Genomic DNA, 27,756 nt, shown 5'->3' with positions numbered 1-27,756 from the left:
TTTTTTTTTTTTTTGGTAATAATGCTTACAACTCTTGCTCGGTCCGTTTGTTATTATTGTTTAAATAACAATAATTTTTAACGTTTAAACAACATTACACATATTTTTATACACCTTTTCACTCACACATATTTTTAAAAAATACAAACTACATTACTAAAATAACATTACCAAACCCTCAATTTCACTTAAAACTGAGTTTCAGAAAATATTCTATATAAATAAATAACTCTTGGGAAAGCATCTCAAATTCTTTTACAAAAACAGAATATTTGAAGGAAAAAAAAAAAAAAAACCCGCATAATTCCCATCGCTAGCACTGTAGGCTACTTGTTGTGGCCACACTCTAGTTTTGGCCTTTCGTGGACGAAAACAAAAACCAACACCCAAAACCTTTGGAGGGAGCTCATTTCATTTGGTACTCTCTAAACTAGTACTGTACTTGGGGAGTGAAGGGTAAGACATTCGTTATCGGTTTCGTTCATGTCACTGTCCCTCACTGCCTAACTCACAAAACCAAAGCAAAAACCTTTCACGCCTCTATAGCCTACAGTACATATATATGATATATCCATGCTCCCACGCCTCTCACCTCTCCTCCGCACATCCACATTCCCCACTACAATGGCGCGTGTCATCCCACGCGCCGCCGCTGTCCCTCTCGGCCACACACCGAACGCCGTCGCTTTCGTCCGCCTTCCCTCCGCGCGTTTAGGTTTCGTTGCCAATGCGAACCGTTTCGGCTTCGTCTCTCAGTCCCTGAAACCGTCGATATCGGACGGTCAGGGCTTGAGTCCACTCCGAGGAAAGGTTTGGGCTTCGCAGAGAGAGTACCGGAAAGTGAGGAGGCGTCCGAGGAAGAGCAAGGAGAAGGAGTTGGAGCTCAATGTCAGTATTTGTATCGAAGAAGATTTGCCTGACGATCCTGAAGTTTTGGTACTCTCACTTTCATTTTGTATTTGCATAATTTATAGCTGAAAGAGTGTTCTAATTTCAAAGAATTTTAGGTTCGTTTAAATAGAGCTATGTTTTTGTTCAATCAAATAATTGGCGTGTAATTATGTGTAAATGTTGGAGTTTTTGTTTTTTGAAAATGGCTTCTTCTGCAGTGAGATTTTATGAACAAAAAAATGAACCAGAATAGGTTATTGCTATAGGAGCATGTAGAAATTACATGGGGATGTTGAGTACTGTTTGGATAGTCGATAAGCTAATTCCTGTGGATGTCTATCTTATACCGGACGTGGGCATTGTTTGCGAGTCGCATGTCAAAAAATAGTTGCAAGGGATCAAACTGAAATGTAGTAGTTAGTAAGATTTTAGTAAGCTTTAGTTAGATAACATTGTGTATGAGTGTGTTTTTGTGTCAATAAAGGGGTGGGGGAGGCGAAGTTGCTATGAAAATTAGCTTTTTTTACCTCCCTTTTTATCTTTCCCCTGGTTGTTTGAAATGTAGAAAAAAGGGAGGTGTTGTTAATTTTTAGTTTTATCGGCTTCATGTCATATGAGAGAGAGGCCCAGGACATCTAACATCTTCACTCGACTACATAGTATGACTATTTCACATTGTTTAATAGCAAATGATTGCATTGTGGATACCTCTTTTATTTTTTGGATGAATTTTTGTCTCCTTTATTGTCTTTTTAACTTTGCAGCGCATAAATTGTAGAGTTATCATATAAGGTTATTGTTTTGAATTTGGGTTGAACTTGGTTACTTCTAAATTGAATTTTTTATGATAAAGTATTATATTAGCACTTGAGTAATGGAGCAAGCCTTGCAAGTTCACAATGATTTCCTCCCCCCCCCCCCCCCCCCCTTTAAAATAGCTATGGGAAGTTCTTCCTCATAGAGTAGACTATAGAGGAAACATGAATACATGATGCATGTGACATTATTTATGCAATATTTCAGGTGATTGATGATTTGACTCGTCTGTTTGCCTTTTGTACATGCTGCAGAGTATTGCAGAGATGCTTCGTTTGAATGTTCCAATGGCTATGAAGCTAGCATTTGATGGCTTAAAAGATTCAGCATACAAAACAAGGGATACTGCTATAAATGATGTTGGTGGATTTGAAAGTGTTGAGCTGTCTGTGCTTCTTTGCAATGATGAGTTTATTCGCAAACTTAATAAAGAATGGAGGGATGAGGATCATGCCACTGATGTTCTCTCCATGTCAGAACATGTCCCTGAACTTAAGCTTCCAATTGTAAGAACACAAAGCCATTAATAAAAGGATTTGTCTTTAGTGATAAAATGCTTGACATTTTCCCATCTTTTCAGCTTATGTTAGGTGACATCGTAATTTCTGTTGAGACAGCTGCAAGACAAGCAGAGGAAAGAGGGCACACTCTTCTTGATGAGATACGCATCCTCATGGTTCGTTTAGGGATATTTTTAGTACTATTTTTTCTTTTCTCAAGTTATGTGTTTTACTAGCATGATCTATGTTCTATTATGATTATCTCCAAGTTGTATCACTGTTCTCTTATGCTAATACTAAGAGTTTTTGCAGATCTCTTAAAAATTCATATACCAGTTTGGAAAGAAATAAATTTATAAGAATCAAATTGCTGGTAATATATATATTATGAGAAATAAATTTTATTAAAGAAGCGGAACAACATCATGTAGACAAGATGTATACATAAGCTATTCCTAAAGAATGAGAACTGCAATCCAAATGAGAATAAATCAATTAAATCTGCAATAGAATGTAACTCATTTGGACCACCATTCATACAATGACATCATAAAAGAAGATTACAACTGGATAACCAAGACTCCCACATCCTTGAATGTGCAACAAGTCCTCTCCCTCTACAAAGTCTACAATAGGCATAATGCGGCTAGGTTCCCAATGAAGGAAGAATTTTATTAAACCAATTCCTCAAATTAGGTTCCAAATAAAGGACTTGTTAACTCTGATAGCTGTAGCTGAATCTTAATTTTCCAGAAGGTGTGCAGACTGCAGTGACAAAACCATGAAAAAGTAAGAGGACATATAGATGTGAGCTGTGCTGTTTTCTGATTCCAATAGTTCCTTTGTGATGAAAGCCATATTTGGGACTGATTGTCTTCATCCATACAGTAGCCCATTTATATGTAGATAGGTACAGTGTGCTACTTGAGAACCATAGCTACCTAATGTCCCTGCAGGTTCATGGATTGTTACATCTTTTGGGATTTGATCATGAGCTTAGTGAAGAGGCTGAAGCAGAAATGGAGAAAGAAGAGGAACTTCTTTTGAAGAGTCTTGGATGGAAGGGGAAAGGATTAATTCAGAGTGCATATGATGCTGAAAATGGTGCATACTCTCATAAGGAAAATACAGATGGTAATTTCTGTTTTTCAATTATGTTGTTTCAGCGTTCTTTTGAGAATAATCTTACAGTTGGATTTTCAAAAGACAGGAAGAAAGAAGGCAGTCTTCGATTTTATAAACCAAAGTTCAACTACATCTTCTGTGATATGGATGGTGAGATCACGCTTATGATACCCTTTAAATTTTTTGCATTCTATTCTTATAGCTTATAACAGATTTCTTTTTTATATGCAAGGTACATTGCTAAACAGCAAAAGTCAAGTTACGCCAGCAAATGCCAGGGCTTTGAAAGAGGCCATGTCAAGGGGTGTGAAAGTAGTGATAGCCACTGGAAAAGTAAGTAAATTCTATTTCATACTATCATGAAGTTATGATATAAGTGTGTTTCAATATCATTCCATATATTGTCAAATACATTTTCTATTCTTCTTACCCTTGGTCATTTCAGTTGTGCATCTTTCTGTGCTTAGGCATTAGTTCTTTTATATTCTTTCTTTCCTGTTGGAGAATGATTTTTGTCTGACTGATCTTCAGTTATTAATTTTATGTTTGGGTTCAGGCTCGTCCAGCTGTGATAGAAAGTTTAAAGATGGTAGATTTAGCTGGAAAAGATGGCATTGTTTCGGAATTTTCTCTTGGGGTTTTCTTACAGGTTTATCTTTTCCCCTTTTGTTCTTTCATCTTTCAGCATCTTCCATGTTAATAAGGGCCTGATTGGATTGAGGGGGAAGGGAGTGGGGTGGAGAGGGGTAAAGTAGAGTTGACTGAAAATAGGCTAATTTTGGGCCAATTCTACTCTACTGCCCCTCCCTCCCCCTCAATCCAAATGGATCATAAGGTTACTTCATATCTTGATGTTGATTGTGTTCAGCAAAGAATTGTATCTCTGTTCACAGACATGCTTACTCTTCTGCTCAGAGAGCACTTATCCCTCTTTTTTTTTTTTGTCTTTCATTTTGACATATATGTCCAAGATTACTTTTACATGCATATCTATGAAAGTATTTTTGTTCATAACATACTTTATTTGCATTAGAACTTTGACATACTACTTTGTGTTGTATGTCCTTGGTACAAGTTTGGCGAGGGCATCATAATAATAGTGTGGTTTGTACCTTCTCTATATAAGCAGTGAAATTACATCTGGTCCATGTCCCTGACCCTGTCCTTGGCAACCTTCCCAATGTTGATGGAATAAAACTCAGCTTCAATGCCTTCATTCTTAAAGGAATCTATAACAGCAGGATTTACCAAATGTAGTGGCTATAAATGTTCTAATGTCATCAAAAGGGTCTGTGATGGTTAAGGTGGCTTTAGAGATTCTCCAACTACTTAGAAGGTAGAAAGGGCAGTAGGCAGACTCATTCTCTTCATATTAACAAATTTGTGAATTGGGTATTATTTAGCCATCAATTTTTTATTTGAATATTGTCTGGGAAAGTTCGGAAGAATGATGGAAATTTTTTGGGAAGCCAATGATGTCACCTGAACTTGGAAAATTATTTGGTATCAAATTTATGGAAAAGAATGTCAAGGGCCATAATTGAATAAATTAACAATAATTTCTTCCCTCGTAACTCATAATGTCACAATTTAGAATCAGACATTTCCCAGGTTTGTGAGCTTTAAGTTTCTATCTGTATATGAGGTCTTAAATGTGTTTATTGAGTCAGAAATCTTAATTTCTCATCACAATGGGTATAAATATTCACTTGGAACTTTTCTTCTACCAATTTTTTTTTACTGGGTTGTTTTTTTTTTTTTTTTTTTTTGATAAGTAAGAAATTTTATTGAAAAGAGACTACTTCATGCAAAATGGCATAAAGTAGCCTAAAGAATTACAAACAGAAACAGAAAATTATATACAATGAAAAAGAGACTCAATGAACAAAGGAAAAGAATCTCTATTTGTGAGTCCCCAAGCTTGAGAGTCAAGACCAATCAAACAAAGTCCCAACAAAAAGAGCTAGAAGCTGGACACTAGAATTCTCCAAATCCTCAAATGGTCTCCCATTCCATTCTTGCCAGAGAGTCCACATCAAACAAAGTGGAACCAGGTTCCAAATATCCAATGAATTTTTTCCAAACCAATTCCTCCAACCAAAAAAAACATCTTTCACACTCCCTAGCAACACGCAGGAGATACCAAAAGACCAATACAAAACTCCACAAATGGTAGGCCACCTTGCAATGAATCAAAAGGAGATTCACCCCCTCCCTAGTACATCGACGAATACAGCACCAATCCACTATAGTATATCCTTTCTTCCTATAATTGTCGCAAGGATCTTCCCCCATGCCAACATCCAAATAAAAAAAGACACTCTCCAAGGAGATATCCTCTAGAAGGCATATCAATTGAATAAACAAGGAACTAACTGACTTTCATTCTGTGCATTAATTCCTTATAAACTACTGTAAAGTCAGAAGAGACATGTAGGTTCTGCTTAAAATTGGAAGTGCTAAATCATAAATTTTGAAGAGTCTATAACAACTTATAATTGTAAATTTCTTCTAGGTCAATTATAAGTTAATGACTCTCTCTCTAAGGATGACTCAATCTCTAAGTTCCTTATTAGCATATAAACTTGTACAAAATGAAACGACAATTTTAATCCTACATATATATATATATATATATATATTTGCAGTCTTGAATCTGTCTCAAAGTTTTGGTTCCTTACTGTCTGTTCTCTACTTGATTCCAGGGACTGATTGTTTATGGTAGACAAGGTCGGGAAATATTTAGAAGGAATTTAGATCCAGATGTCTGCAGAGAGGTAATCTTCACTGTTCTTTGATACTAAATCCCATAGGCATGCTATCTTACCTAACACACACCATAACGATAAAGGAACTTATGATACATAGATTTGATAGTTTTATGTAGGCTAAAATACATTTTAGCCCCTCTAAGTTTATGTTTCTAGTGAGTTTGTCCCTAAAATTCCAATTTGAATAATTAAAACCTTGAAGTTTTGATGTTTTGTCAATATAATCCCATATAGCATCATCAACAATGGTCTGTTTTGTGTCATATGAAGCATCACTAGAATGTAAATGATGCTGTTTTGGCAAGTAGAAATTTTGAGTTGAATATGGTATGAAAATGAAAATTTACTGTAGAAATCAAGGTGTGTGCTATTCAACCACTGTATCTTCTGGGTTTAAATAACTTGTATTTTTGTTCTCTCTCTCTCCCTCTCCCTCTCCCTCTCTCTCTCAAGCTTCATTCGTAAAATTATAACTAGATCAAAATTGTATACAAATATTTTACAAAAAAAGGTCTGAGAACAGAAAAAAAAAATGATAAAATTTGACACCAAGGTTCTGAGTGATCATGGTGGGATGGTTGCTGAGAATGCCAGTAAGAATTTTGAAAACATTATTACTGTTGCATTGGCATTGGTATGCAATGAACAGAATGATTTTGAAATTATCTTTGATTAATAATTTGCGAGTGATATTATCTCTTTGTTTCTTCCACTTTGTGCTTCCTCTGATCCTGATCTCCCCTTCTTTCTCTCACTTGCATTTCCAGATTTCTTCTTGAGAAAAAAGAGTAAACATGTAAATGGTTTTATGCTCATGTGGAAGGTCATGTCAAATCTGACATTCCTAATGTTAGCAGTATTAAACGGAAGGATATCGTTGAGAACAAACCAAAAGTCGAAACTATTTAAACTTGAGAACTTCATGAACTAAATTTAAAGCAGACCCATACCTGAATGGACCAAAATGTATTTTAGCCATGTATGTATCTTTGTTCTGTATTTTTATTTTTTGTCTCTTTGTCCTTTAGATCGCTTATGTTTTATTTAATAAAAAAGAAAGGCTTTTGAAGGGCTCATATTTTGGACCAAAGACAGATTTTAGTTTTGTAAACTAAAAACTTTAACAAACCTGCAATATTCTGTTGCTTTATTGGGAAGATTCTTATCCACTGTTGCATAAAGCAAAAGAATTGTGTTTTTTTGCAGGCCTATCTTTATTCTTGGGAGAATAAAGTTCCTCTCGTAGCATTCACCAAAGATCGATGCTTAACCCTATTTGATCACCCACTGGTTGACTCAGTGCACACCATATATCATGAGTCAAAGGTGCCTCATATAATTTTTTTCCCCTGTTGATTTATTATGGTTATTGTGTAGAGGCTTCTTCATTTGTATAATTTACAAGAAAATCTTAACAGGCAGAGGTCATTCCTTCAGTTGAGAGTCTCTTGGCTGCAGCTGAGATACAGGTATGCTCTGGGCACGGATATAATTTCTATGTCCCTCTCATCTAATTTGGGATATTGATGTTGTTGATTAGTTTCATGCATGATACATTGCATGGCACCAAAAGGTGCTGTGACAAATTAAGGTTGGACCACTATGTTAAGTTGCTGGCATTGACTGCCTATTTTCTTCAGTGTAAATTCACTGGAAGATGCTCATTTTAAGATTCATTGAAATCCTTTTGAAACTTTATCCATGCATTTATATTTATGTGCATTCCTTAATTGTTCAATTTATTTGCATCATGCTTTTCCTGTCAATGATAATCAAAATTAGTAGCAACATAGGTTCTGCTCCTGAATCCCTTGTGATTGAAACACACACCACTTTTTTTCGAGGAAAAACTACATTGAAAGGAAATCGTTTGCCTTTACAATTGATCCCACTTGTTCTTAAGCAAACAACCCAACCAAAATAACACACCTGTCTCTATTGCCTGGGTTCTTATTAGTCCAAAACAATCCTGTACTTGGGAGCACCCTGAACCTTACTCATATGAATGTGGCCCCATGTGTGGGACCCACATTATGTGATTAAGGAGCATGACACTCCTGCTGTACCAAACTTAAAAAGAAAAGAAAAAAAAAAAAAAAAAAAAAAAGAGGTACTGCTGGTGTACCAGATAATGAATCCTTTTCATGACACATCTTTTGAATTCACAGAAAGTGATCTTCATGGACACTGCTGAGGGAGTGTCGACTACTTTGCGGCCATACTGGTCAGAAGCATTGAGAGATCGTGCAACTGTTGTTCAAGCTGTACCAGACATGCTTGAAATTGTTCCCCATGGGACCTCTAAAGGGGGTGGAGTGAAAATTCTGCTTGATCATTTGGGAATCACGGCAAAAGAGGTATGGACCATAATATATGTTCTCCTAAGATTTTTTTTTAGGTAAAAAAAAATTTATTGAAAAGAGACTACTTCATGTAAAAAGGCATGAAGTAGCCTGAAGAATTATAAAAAATACCAAAGATTATGAATGCACATGTGGTGCCCCTCCCCCCCCCCCCCCCCCCTTTTCTCTCTCTCTCTCTCTCTTCTAAACACACATGGTCAATGTTAGAGACTATCAATCTTGAGGTGCAGCATGGATTTCATTGAACTGATAAAGATGGTCAGTATAATATTCATTAATCATTACCATGTAAAAAGGTTGAACTACAACAATGTTAGCCATTCAAACCCCAAATGTACTAAGCTTGTAGATGTTCAGGTTACTATAATTGCATCATATATTTCCTTTGTTGGGGATGTGCCAATATCTGACTCTATACCTGACTGATTTTAATCGCTTATCCTTTAGATAATGGCTATTGGTGATGGGGAAAATGACATTGAGATGCTTGAGCTGGCTATGTTAGGCATTGCTCTTAGTAATGGATCAGAGAAGACAAAAGCTGTTGCTAATGCAATTGGTGTCAGCAATGATGAAGATGGTGTTGCTGATGCCATATATCGGTATGCGTTCTGAGCTTCAGTTCAAGCATGAAAATTTGGACTAGAATAAATAGATACAAGGGAGGCATCCCAATGTTGTATTCACTCATTTTTGTTATTTTCCTCTTCAAAGAAACACTAAATGAGCTTAGCTAGAAAGGCAATAAGTTTTGTCAATTTTTACTCATCAAATCAGATTTGAAAAGCTTAAAAAATAATCATTCTTGAAATAAATTTTATCTTTGGGGTTTTCAGGTGACTTTTGCTGTGGAATCATTCTTAGTATTTATGAAAATCGTCAATTACATCATGATTGCTTTCGGAGTTCTGAAAACATATTTCTATATATATAGCAAAAGCAAAAATGTAAACAGTATGTATAGGCCTATTGCTAGTTGATTGAGACTAAAATCAAGGACAATAATGGTGATTTTCCTTGATTTTAGTCAACCAGGATATATACAATAAATATGAAGATACTAAGAATACTAACTAATGGTTTTTAGATCTCTTAAAAACACAATTAGATTAATCTAGGTAATTAATTAAGTTATTACTTAGTCCAATTTAACAAAACTAGGTTATCACAATCAAAACAATCATATTATGCAAAGCAGCGGAAAGATAAATAACACAATGATATGATCACCCAGGAAACCAAACCGGTAAAAACCTGGGGAGGATTTAACTTAGCTATCCTCAAGGTAAATCTGAATCCACTATCTTAAAATAAGACTTACAAGCCCCCACGCTCGACTTCTTATTGCTACCCACCAATAAAACTTATTGACACGACCACGTGCAAGCTCCGAATTCACGGACTTCTTCTTTCTTGGATTCACCACCAGATACAAGTACACTTGCTTGTGTTTCTTTAAACTTCAATGGCAGCAACTGAGTTGATTATCAAGGTGTAGATAATATCTTCTTCTTGAAAGCCCTAAGTTTGTGTAAAGGAAAGCTCATCTACATCTCACAAGAGATGTACACAAACAACAATATGAGCAACACTAAAACGTGGTTAGGGTTTGCCTTTTATACTTAAGACAAATTAAAAAAATCCTAAACGTTTTAAACAAACTAGAACTGAGTTAGAAATCTGCAGAAAACGCATTCTGCCCGAGATTTGATCGATTGAGCTAGGCTAAAATGCACAGTAACTTCTGCATTAGCTCGATTCCAACTTTACATAAAAGATACAACTTTGAGCAAGACTAAACACTACTAACCATATTGTTTTAATCATGGTTTGCCAACAATACACATTAGAGTTCTAAATACATAAAAACCTAAGTCTTTAAAACCTAACACTAACATCCCCCCTCAAAGTCGAGGTGATGTGGAGGAAGCCATCTTGAATTTGGAGACACGATCTCGGAGACAATCCGATGGATGCAATTTGGTGAACACATCAACAAGCTGGTCTTTAGAGGATACTGAGAGCAACTGAAGATACTAATGTACTAACTGGTTCTGATACCTTGTTGAAATTAGGAACAAAGAGCAAGAAATAACATAATAGAGATACAAGACAAGCGAACTGTGTAGAATTTATATCTGTATTTCTTGTATATCTTTTGTATAGGAATTGAACAGTATACAACTATATGTAGGCCTATTGCTAGTTGACTAGAGGAAACAAAGAATCCTTGATTTTAGCTAATCAGGATATATACAATAAATGTGAAGATACTAATATACCAACATAATGGAATCTGGATTAATGTGTGGGGTGGATTTTATGTTCAGCTTATGTTACACACTTCCATGATTTGTTTGTGGATATTCTTGGTAATGTCTTCAATTTTTTGAGGTATATGTAATCAATGGTCCATCGGTGTTTAATGACAATATATATACACAAAGAGGTCTTCTTATAACATTAATTTTTTAGAATTAAAAGTACAGTGTTTTACTAGCATGATCTCTGTTCTGCTATGATTATCTTCGAGCTACTGCTGCGCTTATGATATTATCCATAAGCTTTTGCAGAGTTGTCAAAAAATCAAATATCAATTTCGCTAGGGCGAAATTGTAAGAATCAAATTGCAGAAAACATTATAAGGATCAAATATCAAATTCTCAACCAAAAAAAAAATCAGAAAACCTTAGTTTAAAGGCAAGCTTGAATTCCGTAATCGCTTTTGCCAGTTAATTGGAAATTGTTATAAGTCTACCTAACTTTTTTTCTGAAGCAAACTTTGCGCCTTCCTTAGCTGTAAGCCTGTAACATTCCACAACAAAAAGGTTGTGATTGTATGCAGTATGCACTATGGCCCAAGCGAAAGTGAATTTACGCTTCTCTCAAAAATAGTAAACTTAATATTCAATTATCGCGACCTTTGAGTAAAAATAGTTCAACCTTTTTACTTGGTAGTATGCACTATGGCTGTTGGTGATATAATGGGGAAAATAACTTTGAGTTGCTTGAGTTGACTTCCTTAGGCATTGCTCTTAGAAATGTGAAAATCTTGTATACGCTTGACATATAAGACCTATGTGAGACTGACATGTGTACCCCATAATGTATAAGATACTTTCTTCTTAGTAATTGATTAGAGATGGCAAAAGTTGTGGATATTGTAATTGGTGCCAGCAATGATGAAGATGGTGTTGCTAATGCAATGTACTGGTATGTGTTATGAGCTTCAGTTCAAGCATGAAAATTTGGACTAAACTAAATAGATAAAGGAGGCAACTAAACGCTGACCTGTCACTAGTTTTTGTTATTTTTCTCTTAGAAAAACATTAAATGAGCTTAGCTAAAGAGGCGAGAAGTTTGGTCAAATTTTACCCATTGAATCATATTTGAAAAGCTTAAAATAAAAATTATTCTTGAAAATTTTTCATATTTGGCTTTTCAAGTGACTTCTGCTGTGGAATCTTTATATATACTTATTGCAAAAGCAAAAACATAAATAGATCAGCCCAGTGCACGATGGGCTTGTTGCACTTGTGTCAAGGACAAGCCCAAATCCAACACTTGTTAATGTCAAGTGAATTTACGCTTCTTCCAAAGATAGTTAAAAATCAATATATATGAAATAGAAAAGGAAAAGATGACTGTGATCAAGAGTGCTATAAGAGAGAGAAACAAGTAATTTAGAGATGGTATAAATTAGAATATATATATGTGGAAGGGGCAAGATTCGAACACAGATAATGTCATGTGGGGAGATGAAAAGACTCATACTCTCATTTATCTTGGCCTAATATGTTGATAAGAGCCTGAGTGTTGAAATCGAAGGAGCAAATCGCTCGAGGAGCCCAAAGAGCGAACATTGCTCGGAAGGCTTTAAGCAAGCCACTTGGACCAAAAGACAAAATATTGAGGAAGGAGGTAGAGACGTGCAAGCAAAGAAGAAGGGAAATATTCAAGTAAAGTACCCATCACCTCCGCATTTAATACACTGCACTAACTCAACTAATCGCATTTATGGCAAAATGACCCATAAATAGTATCTTCACAGCTTGCAGTACATTATACTACCTCCAACAAAACCCTGATAGGACTAATATCCAAAGGAAGATTAGTGATTATACAAGACACAAGTGGAGGGTTAGAATTCATTTCAAATAGCTATGTAAAAAAAGGGAACTCCTCCAAAATGGGGGACGGAGAATCTAATAAAAATATACCCTGTGCATCTATACTTTGTAATTGAGACTTGAACATTATATTAACTAGCTTGTAATACCATGCATATGCATGGATACATTTAAAGATATACAATAAGATGCATAATATAATTCCATATATAATTTAAATACTATTGATAGTCATTTTTATATTTTGTTAACTCCTTAAAAAATTTTGTATGGATATTATTAGGTATCAAATGTAAATTGTCCTTTTTTTTTTTTAATTATTGTGAAGCATTTTTTTTTTTTTAATGATTCATATATTCTAGACTCTTTGGGTTTTTGTACTTAATAACTCACTTGGATGAATATATATGATGTGGTCCCACATTTGATTCTAAATTAAGAAATAAAACTCTTTAAGAATAAATAATTTAGGATACATGGTGCAAAATTGGAACTCTAATTTGAAATTCTAATTTGAGTTTCTTTCAATTAAACCTATTATTATATATATAAATTAGAGATCCTCAGACTAACTTGAGGAATAATTAATATTGAAATCTTCTTCTTTCTTATAGATAGCTTGTTGTTTTTCCATTAACTTGAAACTAAACCATTAAAGCATACAAAGGTTGATCTCGGAAAGTTATTATCTACAAATTAATTGTATTGAGCAGTCACATATTAACTATCTATCCATCTTGAGTTGGTAACAGATTTTAGCCTGCATACAATATAAATTATAAATGTATGATAAAAATTTAGGTTATTATTAAATAAGAAAAACATATAAAATGCTCAAATGGGACAGAAGAGGGAAATCTCGTGTCAGGTAGAGCAGGGTAGGAGTGTGCAAAAAACTGACGAACCAAAAAAAACCAGCCGAAACCAATCGAATTGTTGCCAAATTTTCAGCTCGGTTTTGAATTTTTAAAACAGAAAATATTCGGTTCGATTTTCGGTGGCAGGTTTGAATGCAGCGAACCAACCGAAACCGAACCGAATTATATTATATTATGGTTTATGATATATTTTATATTATATATATATATATATATATACACAATATAAAAGACGTATTGGGCCTTGCAATGCTAACATTAGGCCTTTTTATTTTCATAAACATCGGGCCTTAGGCTATTTAAAACCCATTAGATTAACTAACTAACCCACCTACCTCACCTTCAGCCTTCAGTCCCTCTCACTGTCTCTCGCACTCACAGCCTCCATCAATCCCTCTCACACACACCGGCCTCCATCGGTCCACATCTGCCGCCGGCCTCCACGGCTACTCCACACGCTAGCCTCTTCGTTTCTCACGGTATGATGCTTCTCTTTTATTTTTCTCTCTTTTCTTTCTCTGTCTCTGATTCTGATATATATCAAGTATCAACTTCGTTCTTGCTTCGTTTCCAGCAGTCTCTCTCTCAACCGAAAACCGACCGAAATTTACCACAACCGAAATAAACCGAAACCGATTGATTCTCAATTATTTCGGTCGGTTTCGGTTGAAAATTTCACAAACCGAAATTTTCGGTTTCGGTTGGCCACCTCTCTATGCCTCCCTCGTTCATCAGCTCTCTCTCTTAGGGTATGTTCTCTTAGGGGCATTTTTTGGTTTAAACTGACCGATTACTTTGTGTGTTTAAAAATTGAATTTTCTTTAAGGGTCATCTCTTTTAATTTTCCCTGATTGTCAAATTAATTGTATACGGGTCTATTTGTGTTTGATAAAATGATTGCACAGTTTTGAATTCAAGTATGGAATTGGAAGGGACTACCAGCTCAAATTCCAATGACACAGTTAAAAAGTAAGTTTTTACCTAACTATCTGTATATCTGCTGCTGGTACTTGGCACTTGTTTATGTTGTAGAAAACTCAATGCTTTACCCACTCAAGTTCATGAATTTTATGATTTTTTTTTTTTTTTTTTGGTAACCCTGTTGTGATTGCAGACAAGCCCCCCAATTAGCTACATTGTTGAAAGAGATGAAGGAAGGGTTAGATACTGTAAGGACTAAAGTACAAGCTTTAACTTCTAAGGTAGGGGTGGTTTTGAGTCCCAATTATGTAACTGCTGCAAAATTGTTGCTTTTGTATGCTCCCTCTCACAAAAGGGCAGAACTATAATTTTAAGAGTGAGAGGGCCCAAAGTAATAACAAACATAAAATTTATCCAATTTAAGAGTTCTACATGAGAATTATATGAAAAGTTTAACTAAATTTAAGGGTACTTTTTTCAATTATTGAAAAGTTTGGGGCGCCATGGTCCCAACAACTCATTGAGTGGTTCCGCCCCTCACTGAGGATGCAAATATCCAATGCATGGGATTATTATATTACATGCTCTACTGTGAACTCTTCGGCATTAAGCAACTATTGCAAGTATTTAGATACAAAAACATTAGCTTGTTTGAATTATTCATGACTGCTATTTTTCACCTTACAAGTTACCAAATTTATCATATCGGTCATCATTGTTACGACTAGTGATTCATTTTTGACTCACACATTAGGTGAAAGCAAGTCAGTTCCCGACAGCAGATGGGATAAGCTATCTTGAAACCAAACATTTGCTTCTCCTAAACTATTGCCAGTCACTGGTCTATTATCTACTTCGCAAAGCAAAAGGTTTCTCAATTGAGGGGCATCCTGTTGTTTGGAGCCTAATAGAGACAAGATTGTTTTTGGAGAAGGTCTGGATTTGTTTCTATTTATCCTTATCTTCTAATAACCCTGTGTTATGCCTATTACAGAATTGTTCTCTCTATTTATGACAGATACGACCAATTGACAAAAAACTCCAATACCAAATCCATAAGCTTACAAGTGTTACCACAGATACAACAGAAGTTGTAGGTCCAAGTAAAAAGGAATCGGATGCCTCCAAGAGGATAGAGGATCCATTGATGTATCATCCAAACCCTGACATGCTTGTTCCCCAATATAATATAGTACCTCTGGTGAGTCAAGATATTGAAGCATCAAGTTCAGATATTAAGTTCCTCTCTTTTAAACTATCTTTTAACAAAATGAGAAACAAACTTGTGATATTTGTTTTCTAAGATTATGTTTATATGTTTTAGGAAGGTGGTGGTGGTGTGTATCGACCCCCCAAACTTGTCCCTGCATTTATGGAGGAAGATAAAATCTCAAAGAAGGAAAGGAATGCCTTGAGAAAGGAGAAACAGATGCTTCGACAATCTAGGCAGAGTGATTTTATGCGTGAGATGATGGATAATATGGAGGGGAGACCTGAAGAGGTTAGTTGTGGACTGCTCTTACTAGACATGAATGTCTTCCATGTATGATAATCGTGATCTATTGTTGTTGATGGTCAAAATACAGGTCAGAGAAATTATTGGAGCTGAAAGTGTTGAGGTTTCTAGGTATAAGGCAAAAATGGAGAAGCGTGCTCGGCAGGAAGAAGAGCTTTTTACTCGTGCTCCTATGACGAAGATGGAAAAGAAGAAGGAGAAACATTTAAAGAAATCAAGAAATGGGTATGCAGAATAAAAATAATATTGGTTGCAGTGGTTTTCTTATCTCATTTATTGATTTGTATTTGTTAAAATAAAAAATGTTTGGTAGTTTATACTGTTTTCGGCCTGACTGTTTTCTCATTTTTTATACCAGATTGCTAGGTCTGACGGAAAGTTTCTATGATGAAATCAAAGCTTTACCGTTAGAGGATGATAACAGCGAACAAGTAACAGGCTTTGGTTATGGTAGTGGAAAGGGGAAACTTAAGAAACGCAAGGTACGTCCTATCTAATATTTGATTTTTATATTAAGTGTCTTGCATCTATGAATTCACATTTCCCTTGAAAAGTGGTATGTTTGGTAAATGTTATGATGTATGATAAAAAGAAGCTTGTAAACCAATGCCCTTAGGGCGTTCGTTAACTTTTCCCAAATATAAATTCAAAATTTATAAACTTTGTCTAATATTAGGGTCACTGCTTTTTTGCTTCTATTCTACCTCTTATGTTTTCTGGTCTCATGGTGGCTCTTCATGGGTCCACATGATAGGGCTTGTAGAATGGAAAAAGCAGGTACACTTTTGGGGGGCATGAACGGTGAAATATAAATCCCTGTAGGCGAGGGTTTTAGTAGTGACAATATCATGTTGAGCAAAATATTGGTGTTGGGTCACAAATTCTTCTTGCACTCTTCTTCACAACACTCATATGGAACTGACTATGCCCTCTTTTTAGCCTGTAGTACAGAGTCTTTAGATTAAAAGTTGTAAAGTAATTCGTATTGATTACCATAACTGATTTAGGTCAGTATTAACTTTTTTTTCTTAATTGATAAGTTACACACGTTAAGGAGATCTCGAATCCACGACCTCACCCTTCACCTTGTTCTTACAAAAGGAGTAGATGCCATTGAGCTGGAGCTCATTGGCATTCATATTCACTTGCTAAACATGTATAAAATCTTTCAGGAGCATTGAACTACACCTTTTCATTGGATTTTCCATGTTCATGTAGTATATATGCATATTTTTTTTTTTTTTTTTTTTTTTTTTTTTTTTTTTTCACATTTTGGGCAAAAAGTTTCTGGTCTGCATTTGAACTAGGTCCTAACATTTGGCCCATTTGCAGAGGAGGTATTGAGGAACTAGAAGTTGAAATTTTGTTTTGTTGAGCAATTGGGATTTAGAGCTGGATGACAGTTTGCGCTGGTTGAGGTATAAATGGCTGTGTATGGAGCAATTTTGTTTACTTCCTGTGAGACACATTATTTTGCATAGATTTTTTTTAAGTTTCAATTTTGATCTCAATTTTCTTGCTCTCTTAATTTACGTGTGCCATGGCTAAGGCATTGTTGCTGGCTGATTAATTGTACATGTTCCCTAATCCTCAAAAGTGCGTGGCGTTCTCTTCTTCAATACAGAGCTCACAAACAAACCTCACCATTATAGGCAAAGCCATGTGAAGGCGTCTACTCAATAACCAGTTTCCGCCATACAGTTTAGTTGATTGTGCCTTAAATAGTTGCTGAAGGCATGTGATGGTTGCAAATAACCCTTAAATAAAATGAAATGCATATATTTCAGAGTCAAACCAGCATGGAATGTTCAATGCACCCTTTAGTCATAATAAGTATAAAAAAAAATAAAAAAATAAAAAACCGAATTACACCATTGATATACACTGTGGTGCCAGTGAATTGTGGTAAATCCAATGCTGTACAAGTATATTACAATCTCACCTTAAGGAGCTAGTTTTTAAATGTGATATCACTTAGTTGAAAACTCAGATTTCATCAGCCGACAAAGAAAGTGGTTTCTGAGGATGGAATTGGATTTACAATGAAATAGCTAGTCCTCAGATACGCAGGGCTGTGGAAACGGTTCAAACAAAGAATGGCATTGCAATATGTACTGTTGGATACAAAAATAAAACGAACAGCTTCAAATAATCATATAAGTTAAACCATCTTCAGAGTCTGCTTGGCAGGCTGGGGTCTGTTGAAATGGCATGGACCTTAATATTTCTTGTGTTGAGTTTAGTGGTTCTAAATGTCAATGTGATATCAAGTTAAATGTTCATTCACTTGTTTAATGACTTTAATCTAACATGACAATCACATTCCAATATAGTCAAGCCTCGCCAAAGTTATATATTTTAACCGCAATTCACTTTGCAGATGCGTAGAGTTACCAAAAATTGCCTAGCCATACAATTTTATTTTATTAAAGAAACAATAAAAAGTGAACCAAAAGATCACAAATTCTTTATTTATTTATTTCTATAAAGACATGGATTGGAAGAGAGATACCGAACTGACATGCGGCCATTTTAGGATGTGTTTCATGCCCGAGTCACATTCAATGGGTTCGGGAGGCAAGCCAAACTCAAAGTTTTTTTCTTTGGGGTTGTTGTTTGGGACATGAATTGAGGAACTGAGAAACAACCCTCATCCTCGTTCGAAAGCCATTTAAGGGTGAAGTCATTAACCTGTTTCAACTACATCATGCCTTAACTACTTGCTAAAGCTGAAGACATATGGTGGTTGTGCCAGTAAACCTTATTAGTGCAATTTTTGCAGGTAAAATAATAAGAAATGCATTTGCAGAGCCAAACAGCAGTGGGATATCCAAATGCATCCTTTAGCCATAATAAGTATAAGAAACCAAATTGTGGTGCCAGTGATTTATAGTTTCTAAAGCCATACAAGTATATTATTATCTCACCTAAAGGAGCCATACATCCAATGTGCTAGCACTTTGTTAGAAAGAAAAAGAACTTAGGATCTCAAATTTTCATTAGCCAACCCAAAAAAATAGGTTCTGAGGATGGAAAATTCATGGAAGTATGATTAACAATGAAATTAGCTATGGTCCCGTTGAGATGGTAGAGATGTGCTGAAGAAACAATCCAAACAAAGAATGGCGTTGCAATATGTACAGTTGAATTAGAAAAGAATAAATAAATAAATTTGAGCTGCTTCGAATAATCATAAAGTTAACCATCTCTGGAGCCATGCTTGCAGGTTGGGGCATGCTGTGAATTACAAGACCTGATACAAGAATCAAACTGCCTAAGAGGCAAAAGGGGCTCAAGCTAGTGGCCTCTGGAAGATATGGCAATTGAACGGATAGAATGTAAATTGAAATTGGCACTGCAAATATAACAAGCACCCATTATCCAAAAGATTGTAGAAAGCTATAGATTTGGTCACATGCGCTATTCTTGGGAATGAGAGAATTCCTGCTTTTGTTCCCTCCACTTTGGAGGCTCTTTAGATTTTAATACAATTTCCTTTTGACCGAAAAAAAAAAAAAAACATTCTAATCATTTTGATTGTATTACTTAGTGATATTGTCTTTCCTATTTAATCTTATCATAGTGTTTAAACTGTTTTGTTTCTACAGCGGCTGCTGCTGCTCCTCCTCATCCAGTGCCTGCACATGGTCAAAGTCGATCTGTAATGGGATCACTTGGTGCCACTATTGCAGATGGTGATTATTAAGTGTTTCTGAATGCCATAATTATCTCTCTTATGAATTGGGAGAGAGTGTGTGTGTGTCTATATATATATATATATATATATGAGTTCCTGGAATCTTACAGCACTTTATTTGTTGATGCATAGGTTTGGCCTGGGGTACTGGTACTTCTATTGCTCACAGGGCTATGGATGCTCTGATGGTTCCTCATGTCATTAAGCATGAGACTGTTGCCTCATCGGCTTCTGATGTTCCACCAGCTCCAAACACAAACGGTGTTGGAAGTTCTACTGTCTGTGCTGATCAATTTAAGGCCTTAATTGATGTATGATTCTCCTCCTCATACCACGTTGTCTATGATATCATTTTTTTTTTTTTTTTTGAATATAATTGTTTCTCTAATTGAACTATTTGGTTTCAAGTTGTTTTCCCTAGTTCTGAATAAAGTCTTTTCTTTTCCTTTTGAGCCTTTTGGAAATGCTTTTGGTCTGAATGCGGATATCAATCCATTACGAAATAATTCCTGTTTATCTTCTATCTTCATTGTTTGACCATGCTATGAGAGTTATTTGAATTTGATGCTGAATTGGATCAAACTGCTCATATTTAATATTTTGTCTCTATCACACCTTCATCACATATCCCATGATTTAGTCAATAAAATCTTTACTTACCTATAAAAAGAAAGATTATAATGATGGAGACTTTGGCAAAAGAGCTGGAAGTATATTTTATGTTGTAGATTGTTGTAAGCTAAGCGAGCTATCTCATATATGAATGTAATATGTTTCATTTTGAATATATCATGTGGTAGAAATGCTATCTCTGAAGGCAAGGTTGTCAATGCTGGGTTTATGATGCTTAGAAAATGGGTCCAGAGCAGCTTCCAAATGGGTCCATATTATTCCACTAATGTGGCATAACTTTTTTTTTTGTTTGTTGAGATAATGGCATCTATTACTTGATTTTAAATGCTTTCATTTGCTTTATAAATAACAAAACTGTATACTTTAATAAATAATCACTCATACCGTTGTCATAAGCTTGACCTCTAGAAGAGAATACTAAGAGATTGGCGAGTCCTTTTCTTCGAGGGTCATTTGCATTATGTGTAAACACCAAAAATTTTTGGGACTTTTACGATTTTACTCTTTACGGGTTATAATCTCAACTTATTTTATAATAATGAGCTCTAGTTTAACTGGTACCTCCTCCTCATATAAGTACTAGGTGGAGGATGAGGTTGTGGATTCAAGATCTACTGAGCGTGTGTAACTTACTAATAAATAATTTTTTTTTATAAAAAGTCTGACTTCTTTCTTGCCATTAAGACGCTATACAATTAGATATATGCTGTTTATTCTATAAAGGTTGGTGTTGGAATCGGTTTTAGCGTATGCAAACTATTAGCAGTCGTGATCAACTGTAACCGTTTCATTCTATTCATAAGACTAATGAAGAAGTTAACTTTGGATACCTTTTTTGTTTAATTTGAGCTAGGAGTCTTACCTGCAGTTCTTCTTTCATGTTGAGGTCATGAAGCTTGACCTCTAATTACATTTTTTATTTCCCCTAGGCTAGACTATAAGAATTGAGTTTTATGATCTATAGCTATTATTTATTGGCTTTTTTTTTTTTTTTTTTGGGGACCGTACAATGTGTTCTGGTCCATGTTACAATTTTATTTGAAATTTGGCAGAATGTACCCTATGTATTTGTCCCTTCAAAGCAAGCACTTGGTTACACCAGACCTGTCATTACATGTTTTGTGACATCAAATGAGGGAAGCCAATTGTAACTCCAAATAGATCAACTTAGAGTTTGTTTGGGAATAGCTTATTTAGCTGAAATTAAATTTTTTTTTATTAAAAGTATTATAGATAAAGGTAAAAACTAGCTAAAATAATATAGTGAGACTCATGAATAGTACCAAAAAGTGCAGTAGAACCCATAAATAGTAGCAAAAATAAGCTAAATAATAGAATAAGCCGACTTTAAACTCTAATCCCAAACGCAACCTTTATGTATTTTTGGGAACAGCTTATTTAGGTTTTTGTTGAAAGTGTGCTAAGGAAAATAAATAAATTTTTGAGTTCAAAAAAAAAAAATACAAAAAAAAAATCAATTTAAGGCTCAATTAATCTAAAATGGATTGAATGGAACAAAAGGGACAGAAATGGACTGAATGAACCAAATGGATTGAACAAACCAAATGGGATCAAATTGGACCAAAATGAATCAAATGGGACCGAAATGGACTAAATGGATCAAATGGGACCGTAATGGATCAACATGGACTGTATAAGACTGAAATGGATCCAATTGGACCAGAATGGATAGAAATAGACTAAAACACTACACTAACGCGATTAAAAAATGCATAACAACAATAAATGCTAAATTTCAGCTTTCAAATATAATATAGATAAATTATGTGGTTGATTCTCTAGTCCTTAACGGTCAATGACACAGTTAAGGAAATAAAAATTACGAATAAAAATTATTCATTGGCTTCAAATTCACTATATGAAGAATAATCGCTATCAAATATTTAAGAGGGAAAAATAACTAATTTGAAATATTATTTCTTCTAAAAATAATTGAAATATTATGGATTCCATGACTCGTGTGAGGCGAAAATGGGTAACTAATCATAATTTTTCAACTATATAGTTAGTAGTTCCGGTTCCCAAACTATATATATTATTTACTAGCATCTCGAGTCTATGAGACTCGATTTTCATAGTCTGACGCGGCATTTTTTTCCTACCTGGAAATCGAGTCTCTAAGTCTCAAGTCTCTCGTACAAGCCGAAATACTAAAAAAAAATTTAAGAAATCCAGAAACACAACAATCCCAATCCCAGTACAATTAGATCAGAAAGAGAAAGAATTTAGAGACTCAGATCAGATCAGATCTCGGCCTGGGTCGCGCGTTGCCTGGGTCTCGCGCTGGGTCACGCACGGTGGTGGCTGTGGGTTCTTTGGTTTCACAGTGGTTCTGTTCCTTTTTTTTTTTTTGATCTGATGTTCTTAAAGTTATAAGAGTTATAAATCGAGTCTTAGAGACTCGATTTCCATGTGGTCGCCACGTGGAAAAATATGCCACATCGGACATGATTAGACCATGGAAATCAAGTCTTTGAGACTCGATTTATAGGCCAAAATCGAGTCTTATAGACTCGAGATGCTAGTAAATAATATAGTTTGGAAACCGGGACTACTAACTATATAGTTGGAAAATTATGGTTAGTTACCCATTTTCGCCCTCGTGTGACCCACTTGCCTAAAGCCCGGTCCACATCTTAAATCGGTTAAAATAGAAATCCGACAAGAGCAAGTTTTAACTCTATAACTACATGTCTTAACTCTAATCCCTCGTATTTGCGACTGTCTTTACTCTTTAGCAAGTTTAGCCTCCCTCTCAGCCCCCAAACACAATGGCTATTACCAATGAAGTTGTTTACGTTGAACTCAGTGAATGCAACAGAGCATTAAAAATCTCAGAAAAGCTCGCATTTTCAGGTCACCTTAGAGCTTAGATATTAGAAAGGCCATCGGGAACTCAATGGCATTCTACACTTAGATGAAGATATAACCTTGGTCTCTGGATCACCTTCATGCCTACCTTTTCGATGTGTTCACAACCCTCAATCTTGATCCTCAGCCTCACTACTTTTTGAACCACTGCATAGCATCCTTTGCATCCAAACTGATGGACCCTTTAGCTTGCACTGGCTATTCCATTGAGGCTGTGTTGGAACTGGAACTCCTTGAATTTGAAGTGGATGACCAAAGTGATGATGTTGAAGAGAATTCAAATCAGGGCGCATCAACCAGTAACAGTTACAAGTTGATCAAGGAAAGCTTAGCCAACTGAAATACAATGGATGTTGGAGAATGGTTTTCTTGCATTTTATTTTAGTTGTAATCCCACATTAAACTCAGTTAAAATGAGTCTTAAACATGATTAGTCATAGATGCTATCGGATAGGAGTAAACATTAACCATCATGCTTAGCAAAGAGAAACCAGAAAAAGGTACATCTTAACAAGCCCAAGCTTGACATGCATTTGCAAAGCATCAAGTTGTACACATTACAGTTGCAATGCATCATCTCTGACGTCTCAAGGCATCTTCAAGCAGGGCATTTCTTCTTGCACACTCTAATGTCGTTTTATCAGCAGTGATGAAGAATGCTGCAATTGATGCTGTTGACCAATCACAAATTTAAACAGTTAAAACTGGTATAGTTAATCAATTTTATATTAGATAAGAAGAAATAGGTTTAGCACATTGAATTTCATGTATATTAGCACAAAGTGTGATATAAACACAGTCTTTTCTTCCAAAAATTTGGGTGGGAAGGGGGCAGTACAAATCAACAAATGAAGCTTATTTCAAGATTTCTTTTGTAATATTTGTCTTATAACTTATAAGATGATGCTTTTTCTTTAAACTTGTTTGGAATATTGATAATGGCTGCATATAAACAAGGAAAAAAAAACTTGATTTCATCTGTGGAACTTGAATTTTTAAACTGTGGTTGTGGAATACCCTATAACTAAAATGCAATGTTCCAAATCCAGAATAATAACAACAAAGTTCACTCATCAAAAAAACAACAACAACAAAGTTCATAACAAAATTTGAATGTTATGACCATACCAGCAGATATAATAAGTGCCTGAGCAGTATAATTGAGGTTTGCCTTTGCCCAAGGAATCTTACGAACTGCAACCAACTAAGGACATGAACAAGAAACATTAGAAAAAGATATAAAGATCTACACGTATGGGACAGAATAGAGATATGTGTGAACTAAACAGGAACCAACAACATAATTCATTAGAATGAGATTTCTCAGCATACACACATCTTTATCATAATCACCACAGATAATAAATTATTATTAAACTAATTTATTTTTGCCTACAATTTTGGTAAATTATTACTCTTAAATGCTCCAAAGGTAGGTAAAAGTAACAGTTAACCGGCAGCAGCTTTTTCATGTGCTTCAATTAGTTCCCACACCACATAACCCATAATCCACAGGTAAAGTAGCCACAGGCCAAAGAGTTTCAATGATTGCTAGATAACTTGTTCACAACAAGAGCTGAAAAATATATAAAAACTAAGGCCTTTGTTCAAGAATTACTAGATGAACTATGATAAAAAAACATGTCCTCAATGCAATATTTAAACACAAAACACTTGTCATTGGTCCTCCTTCATGGAGTTCATAGAAACGTACCAAATGGAACTTCAACTCCTTGAACATATTTGCAACTGTGCACCTCCAGCAGAAAATTCCAGGTTTCTTCCTTGATTATTGTTAATTTTTCCATAATGATGTGATCTAAGCAGGTATCAATCTAACTAAGTCCAACAAATATATGGCCTGTTTACTTTTTGAAGCAGCTAGTTTGTGCAATTGAAATGAGGTTACAACATGCTTTATATTTTGAAATCTATGAAATATCAACACCTCAACCCAGGCCATGTTGGGTCCTCAGATTATAAGTAAAAGTAAATTTTCAACTGATAAGGTGAGCGCCTTTGAGAGAGGCTTGCAGGAAATTGTATAATTGTCCAGCTCAATGCATATGAAAGCTTATGAAAACTATAAAATAGCACTTGACCACTGATAAAACATAAAAATCTCAGGTTGTTGTCATTTCCTACATGCTAAGATGTCTGATTCATTCCACCCAAGTGCTAAACTGCTAAAGGAGTCTCTATAACCTCATTTTCCAACCAATATGACCTCCAAAAACAAGATAGATAAGAAATTCAAAACCAATAAAAGGTCCAGCACTATTTTTTTTTTTAGTAAAAGATGACCATCACAATTTCACATACTGTTGGCACGGCACTGACAACGGCTGCGATGGTAGCATTCTTGAATCCTTCACGAATACTTTCTGCAAATTACACATATATGCCTGTGTAAGTCAATCTGATGATGATATTCAGTAAACCCTTAGTTGCATAAATAATCAAATGTAAATAAACAAATAATTACATAAACACTGGCTCTATACAACTGCTCAGAGGGGGAAAAAAAAGAGAGTCAAGGCAATACACAAAGAATTAAAATATTAACAGCACCCAAGAAAAAAGACACTCCACCCAACCAAAATTAGATCATACAGCTAATAGATGATTGAATTTATTTTTTACACGCACCCGCACACAAACCCTCTAACCGGTCTTATGAAAGCTAAGGAAAAATATTAAAATTACCATTTTAATTTTTCATATATACCTCAAACTAACCAAGAAATTGTATCAAACTCTTTAATTATACATTTTTCTCCAATTCTCAGTTCCCAATCGACAGAATCCAATATTAATTGAAACCCTTTAATGAATTTTCTGTTTCCTACCTTTTCCCAAGCAACCAAACAGTTCATAAAGACAACTCAACGCATCTAATTTTAGAATCTCAAAAGAGATAACCCAACAAGCTGATACCGAGTTTTTATACATTTAATTGTACCATTTCTCAGCAACCAAACAGTGCATCAGGACAGTTAAAAAAAAGGACCAGAGTGAGAATCTTAATCAACAATAAAAACAAATAATCAGCCCATCAGTGAAACAACCACATAGAGCATAAATGATCAAAAAAAAAAAAACTGACACCAAATAATATCTCTAAATTTCAGCTCCAAAAATAGCCAAACAACGCATTAAATTAATAATTAAAAAAATAAAAAAATTAAAAAAAAAGAGTAGAGATTAAAGCTCACCTTGATTGCAGAGTTTTCTTCTGGCGTTCAAGGCATTCTGATCTTCGAGCGCAGAAGCAATGATGAAGCTGTTTCTTTTGTTCACCCATATGTCTCTCATTTCCGATGGGATTCCCATTTTTCTGCTACTTCCGATTCTCTATTCTCAATTTCTCAGATTTCAGAGGCAGATAGACGTGTTGGATTTTTATTTTTATTTTTTGTATATATATATTTTTTACTCGGTTCTGTTTCTTACTCGCCGCCTCCCATTAACGGCATTTCTTTTCTTTATTTTATTTATGCCTTTTTTTTTTTTTTTTTTTTTAGTGTAAAATTTTCCAATTTTAAGACTTAACAAAAATTTAAAAATAATAATAATGAGACATTAAAGGAAAATTATTGTGTACTCTAGAATACCATAAATGCATACTCATACTAATTAAATTCAAGGTGAAACCCACAATTTATATGAGAAGACGAATTATACATTTATGATACTATGAGAATATCTAATAATTATCCAACATTATAATGCAACTAGGTGTGAAATAAAATCCCAAGGGTTGACTTAGATGTTCTAAAACCTCGTGAATCATGATATTAAGGAGCGGCATGATGCATTTGGGGGGTCTTTTTTTTTAATTATATTTTAGCGAAAATTGAATTAAGGCCTTTTAAATATTTAAATATGATTTAAAAAAATTTATATTACTTAAACTCTATTTTCTTGTTTTAGATGCAAAAATACTAATTAACCACGTAGTTTTTTTTTTTTTTTTTTTTTTTAAGAACCTATAGACACAAAAAATTTGACAAACTTTTCACACTTGTTGATATGCCAGTTTGATAGTGATAAGTAAAAAATTGATGTTAGTGGTGGAACTAGATGAGAACTGTAAAAGTTTATCAACTTAACGGTTGTGAAAATTTTTGTGTATTGTTCTTTTGTTATGAAAAATGTTATAAACGTAGCATTTTTTTTTTCTTGTTTTTCATTTGATAAACAAAATATTATTTTATATTAGCTAATATTTGTGTTTAATTAATACTATTACAATGAAAATAATAACTATATTGGTTAAAATTTGAGGGTCTTAGGCGACTACCTCATTCGCCAATAGCATAGAGTCAGCCCTAATGATATCCATGAATCCTAAGTTCAAAACTTCTCGCTTACATCTTAGGGTCACCTCCATAGGATTTCTCCCTATAATAGCATGGTACATTTGAGACAAGAGAACTACATACACCCGAGGACCACCCTTATAGGATTCCTCCCTATAATAACTTGATGCATTTAGAATAGGGGACTGCATATGTCCAAGAGAATAGTTAGATATTCCAAAAAATATATAAATTCCTTGTTTGTATTAAAAAAAAAGGTGGGTAATAACAATGTTAATCATCATTGTCCAATTCGTGTTTG

The 27,756-nt window shown here is 34.8% G+C and overlaps 4 protein-coding genes across 6 annotated transcripts; 3 read left to right on the top strand and 1 right to left on the bottom strand.

Moving 5' to 3' along the window:
* Positions 1-331: 331 nt before the first annotated feature.
* LOC115971539 (endoribonuclease YBEY, chloroplastic) lies at positions 332-9,360 on the top strand. The gene is made up of 12 exons (XM_031091522.1): positions 332-936; positions 1,962-2,213; positions 2,288-2,383; positions 3,164-3,341; positions 3,414-3,482; positions 3,565-3,665; positions 3,889-3,981; positions 6,038-6,109; positions 7,310-7,429; positions 7,522-7,572; positions 8,272-8,460; positions 8,914-9,360. The coding sequence occupies exons 1-12, from the start codon at positions 574-576 to the stop codon at positions 9,079-9,081; spliced, it is 1,752 nt and encodes a 583-aa protein (XP_030947382.1). The 5' UTR covers positions 332-573; the 3' UTR covers positions 9,082-9,360.
* Positions 9,361-13,800: 4,440 nt separating this feature from the next.
* Positions 13,801-17,481, top strand: LOC115969844 (neuroguidin-like). 3 transcript variants are annotated; one of them, XM_031089468.1, is made up of 10 exons: positions 13,801-13,953; positions 14,052-14,223; positions 14,380-14,443; positions 14,589-14,676; positions 15,150-15,329; positions 15,414-15,596; positions 15,720-15,896; positions 15,982-16,136; positions 16,270-16,393; positions 17,244-17,481. In XM_031089468.1, exons 3-10 carry the CDS (start codon positions 14,394-14,396, stop codon positions 17,253-17,255), a joined length of 969 nt encoding a protein of 322 aa, XP_030945328.1. In that variant the 5' UTR covers positions 13,801-13,953; positions 14,052-14,223; positions 14,380-14,393; the 3' UTR covers positions 17,256-17,481. The 3 variants fall into 3 exon arrangements, with proteins under 3 accessions (XP_030945328.1, XP_030945327.1, XP_030945330.1); XM_031089467.1 differs by having other exon boundaries at positions 14,049-14,223; XM_031089470.1 differs by lacking the exon at positions 14,052-14,223.
* A 1,169-nt stretch (positions 17,482-18,650) lies between these two features.
* On the top strand, positions 18,651-19,945 carry LOC115970655. The gene is made up of 3 exons (XM_031090249.1): positions 18,651-18,693; positions 19,520-19,606; positions 19,741-19,945. Exons 1-3 carry the CDS (start codon positions 18,651-18,653, stop codon positions 19,923-19,925), a joined length of 315 nt encoding a protein of 104 aa, XP_030946109.1. The 3' UTR covers positions 19,926-19,945.
* Positions 19,946-23,484: 3,539 nt separating this feature from the next.
* Positions 23,485-26,621, bottom strand: LOC115970845 (early nodulin-93-like). Its single transcript, XM_031090464.1, has 4 exons — positions 26,349-26,621; positions 25,456-25,517; positions 24,262-24,337; positions 23,485-23,804 (listed from the first exon to the last, which is right to left on the bottom strand). Exons 1-4 carry the CDS (start codon positions 26,464-26,466, stop codon positions 23,707-23,709), a joined length of 354 nt encoding a protein of 117 aa, XP_030946324.1. The 5' UTR covers positions 26,467-26,621; the 3' UTR covers positions 23,485-23,706.
* Between the last annotated feature and the right edge of the window lie 1,135 nt (positions 26,622-27,756).

The sequence above is a fragment of the Quercus lobata genome, chromosome 12 (assembly GCF_001633185.2).
Source record: "Quercus lobata isolate SW786 chromosome 12, ValleyOak3.0 Primary Assembly, whole genome shotgun sequence".
Taxonomy (NCBI): domain Eukaryota; kingdom Viridiplantae; phylum Streptophyta; class Magnoliopsida; order Fagales; family Fagaceae; genus Quercus; species Quercus lobata.
The sequence above is the reverse complement of the archived record's forward strand: the minus strand, read 5'-3'. Positions and strand labels throughout refer to the sequence as shown.